General features: G+C 37.9%; 1 protein-coding gene across 1 annotated transcript; it reads left to right on the forward strand.

Moving 5' to 3' along the window:
* Positions 1-306: 306 nt before the first annotated feature.
* LOC127127198 (fasciclin-like arabinogalactan protein 10) lies at positions 307-1,938 on the forward strand. Its single transcript, XM_051056323.1, has one exon. It carries the CDS (start codon positions 456-458, stop codon positions 1,728-1,730), a length of 1,275 nt encoding a protein of 424 aa, XP_050912280.1. The 5' UTR covers positions 307-455; the 3' UTR covers positions 1,731-1,938.
* Positions 1,939-3,728: the final 1,790 nt, after the last annotated feature.

A 3,728-nucleotide genomic window follows, 5' to 3' on the forward strand; every position in this document is an offset into this window, starting at 1 on the left:
AATTAAAAATTGTTCATATACACCTCCCAAATCATCCTTATATATGCCATATCATTAAAAATTATATTCAAATTAAAAAAAGAATTAAAATAAAAAAAAACTTAAAAATAGATCAAATTTTCGATTTTTAAAATAATGATTAAAAAAATAGGAGAACTAAATTAAACTTATTTATTTTAAGAAATGAGGAGAATTCATAAGATTATTTTGCATGCAAAATGGCACTGCTATGTAATGTAAGAAAGAAAAAAGTGCAAATTTCCTTTAATTATTTTATTCACATTCCTACCTACTCGTAACCATGGTTAAAGAAACAAACCCCACAAACACGCACATACTACATCACTACACAAACAACACTCCCATCTTTAACTCTTGCTCCTACACTTCACTTCAACTCAACACTCAAAGCATCTCTCTCTTTCTTCCTCACTGCCATCACCCATTTTCCCAAAATGGGTAATCACTCTCTCTTCCTCCTCTTCCCTCTCCTCCTCCTCTCCATCACCACCACCATCTTCGCCCACAACATCACCGAAATCCTCTCCGACAACCCTGACTACAGCCAATACAACAACTTCCTTTCCCAAACCAAACTCGCCGACGAAATCAACTCCCGTCAAACCATCACAGTCTTAGTCCTCAACAACGCTGCATTCTCTTCCATCACCTCAAAACACCCCCTCTCCGTCGTTAAAAAAGTCCTCAGCCTCCTCATCCTCCTCGACTACTTCGACAACTCCAAACTCCACCAAATCACCAACGGCACCACTCTCTCCACCACTCTCTTCCAAACCACCGGCAACGCTCAGGGAAACATCGGATCCGTCAACATCACCGATTTAAAAGGAGGTAAAGTAGGCTTCGGTTCCGCCACACCTGGATCCAAACTAGATTCATCTTACTCCAAATCCATCAAACAAATCCCTTACAATATCTCCGTTCTCGAAATCTCCGCTCCGATCATCGCTCCCGGAATCCTAACCGCTCCTCCTCCGTCTAGCGACGTTAACATAACCGCTTTAATAGAAAAAGCTGGATGCAAAACGTTTGCGTCGTTAATCCTATCTAACGGTCTTATCAAAACCTTCCAATCAACTGCTGATAAAGGTTTAACCATTTTTGCTCCGAACGATGAAGCTTTCAAAGCTGACGGAGTTCCAGATTTAACCAAACTCACCAACGCTGAAACGGTTTCGCTCTTACAGTATCATGCAGCTGCTAAATATCTTCCCATTGGATCTTTGAAAACTACTAAGGATCCTATTAGTAGTTTAGCTGCTAACGGCGCCGGAAAGTTTGATTACTCAGTTTCCGTTGCCGGTGATTCTGTTACACTTCACACCGGTGTTGATTCCTCTAGGATCGCTGATACTATTTTGGATTCTACTCCACTTTCTATTTACTCTGTTGACAGTGTGCTTCTTCCTCCTGAGTTGTTTGCTAAGTCGCCATCTCCTGCTCCGGCACCGGAGCCTGCCGGTGCTCCTTCTCCAACACCTGCTTCTGCTCCCTCGCCGGTGGCTGATGCGCCTACTCCATTACCTGCCTCGCCTCCGGCTCCTGCTGGTGAGAGTCCAAGCGATTCTCCGGCTGATGCACCGTCGACTGCGGCGGAGCGTAGTAGCTCCGGGAAATCTGCTGGTGTTCACGTGAAAGCTTCTGCTGCTCTCACTTTTACAGTGACTACTTTGTGTGCTTTTGTGATTTCTTCTGTTTTCATGTCCTGATTTGTAATTTTAGAGTGTTGTTGTTTTATTATTTTGTAATTTAAATTTAAATTTTTGAGTTTTTTTTTCTCTTCTCTGAATGTGATTGGATTAGAGATCTTTATTTCGTTATAAATTAATTTAGGTATGGACCGTTGTACGTGAATGATGCTTTGCTTTGATTTTAATTTTATAGTACTCTATTTTTAATATAAGTTTTTTATTTTAATACAGTGCAATGTTATTTAATTTTTGTGTGGTAGTGGGAGTGGTGTAGTTTTGTGGTGTGGTGCGTTCTATAATGATTTTTGCCTTTTTGGACGTTATTTTGTTTGTGAGTGAGCAGCTGTGAGCTCCATGATCGTGATTGGTGAAGGTGAGAGAAGGCACATGGTGGGGTCATGCATGTTACCTTTGGTGAGGACCACCATATTTTGTTGTGTTTAACGGAACACAAACTCAGATCTGATTTTGATGACTGTGCGGCGAATGGGTTTTCAATTTCCAACAATTTTTTAGGTACTATGATTTAATCACTAAAGTACCCCGCCTTCTCCAATTTAGTATAAATATAAGTACACTTAAACAGCCAAGCTAGAAGTCTTGCATGGATATCCAATTTTAGGGGTATCTTATTTACCTAGAAAAATAAAATTTTAGTTGCGATATCTTATTTATTTATTTTAAAGAGATTTTTTTTTTACTTTTTGAGTGATTTATTTAAAATAAAAAAAACATTTTAAAATAAATGATCAATTTCAATTTCTAATGTATATTTTTCAATTATACTATCATATAATTAATATTACTTTTATTGTTTTTAATATTTTATAAAAGGGTATTGTTTTTAATAAACACCTTTTGAATAATCTCCCTTGGACGAAATCGCAAATGTATGGTAATTTAGGTGATACTTCTTGCTTGTCCTTTCTTTCTTATGTTGAAAGTTTTTTAGGTGATACTTCTTGCTTGTCTTTTTTTTCTTATGTGGGAAGTCTTTATACTCGTCTTTAGGATCATTAAAAAGTGTCTTCTCAAGTTCCATATTAAATGATAGCCATAACGTCGTTGCTCTCATTGTTATCATGTAATGTCCTCTTGATCACTTTTCGTAACTCCCATGAAACCTTGAAACTACCTCATAGCCGTTATGCCGATCTATACATGTCGTTCAAAAATACATCTCTAATAACCTTATAGTCTGGGCTCCAACTTGTTTCATTTATAGCAACTCGACATTTTGTAATTCTCTACAAATACTTGGCATATTGACTCTCCATAATGGGGATCAGTGACTTATAACTCGACTTTGAGAATTTCGAGACATACATAAGCCCCCTGACCACGAGACCTAACATGATGAAGTGTTTGAATAGAGAATCCTAGAATTATTTTCTTCTTGAATTAGGTCCTACTTCCGTCTCACGGCCACCTTTATGGTTTGCTAACGTGTGAGTGGGTTTTTTTAAAGAATAATAATGATGACCATCTTGTCACATTTCTTCCCTCTCCTTGTCACGATGACTTTTATAGGGAATCCAATCACTATCATGACTCTAGCTCGATAGGGTTTGTTGACTGTTGTAAAATATATTTCCATAAAACCCCTACCCTCTTTGTTCCTTTGCTCATTTTTTTCGACCCTTGTTTCTTTTCTTCAAGATTTATTGACCATGTTTTTGCGCTTCTGCAAATCGCTTTTGTAAACACAAGTCACAGGTATTACTTCTTTGCCTTACTTAATCTTACTTTATTCTTTTATCATGGTTATAATACGCGAGTGTGATGATTTGGGGAATGTATCGACTCCCCTCAATGCCCGAGAGAGAAGGAAACTCTAGGATGAATGCTTGAGAGATTGCGATGGCCATCTGGGGCAACTAGAATTTGATCAAATTATTAAGGAAGTTTATGGTAACATTTCTTCACCTTATAGAAAAACTGATTGAAAATCTTTGTCGTCAGATTATGTGGGCAGTATGATGGAGATGACATGATCTTTTATTGACAAGGAAGTCC

This window comes from Lathyrus oleraceus, chromosome 3 (genome assembly GCF_024323335.1).
Source record: "Lathyrus oleraceus cultivar Zhongwan6 chromosome 3, CAAS_Psat_ZW6_1.0, whole genome shotgun sequence".
Classification (NCBI taxonomy): Eukaryota; Viridiplantae; Streptophyta; class Magnoliopsida; order Fabales; family Fabaceae; genus Lathyrus; species Lathyrus oleraceus.

Bases quoted from the DNA above. Each gene is read 5' to 3' on its own strand.
- LOC127127198 (XM_051056323.1), top strand. From the start codon at position 456: ATGGGTAATCACTCTCTCTTCCTCCTCTTCCCTCTCCTCCTCCTCTCC.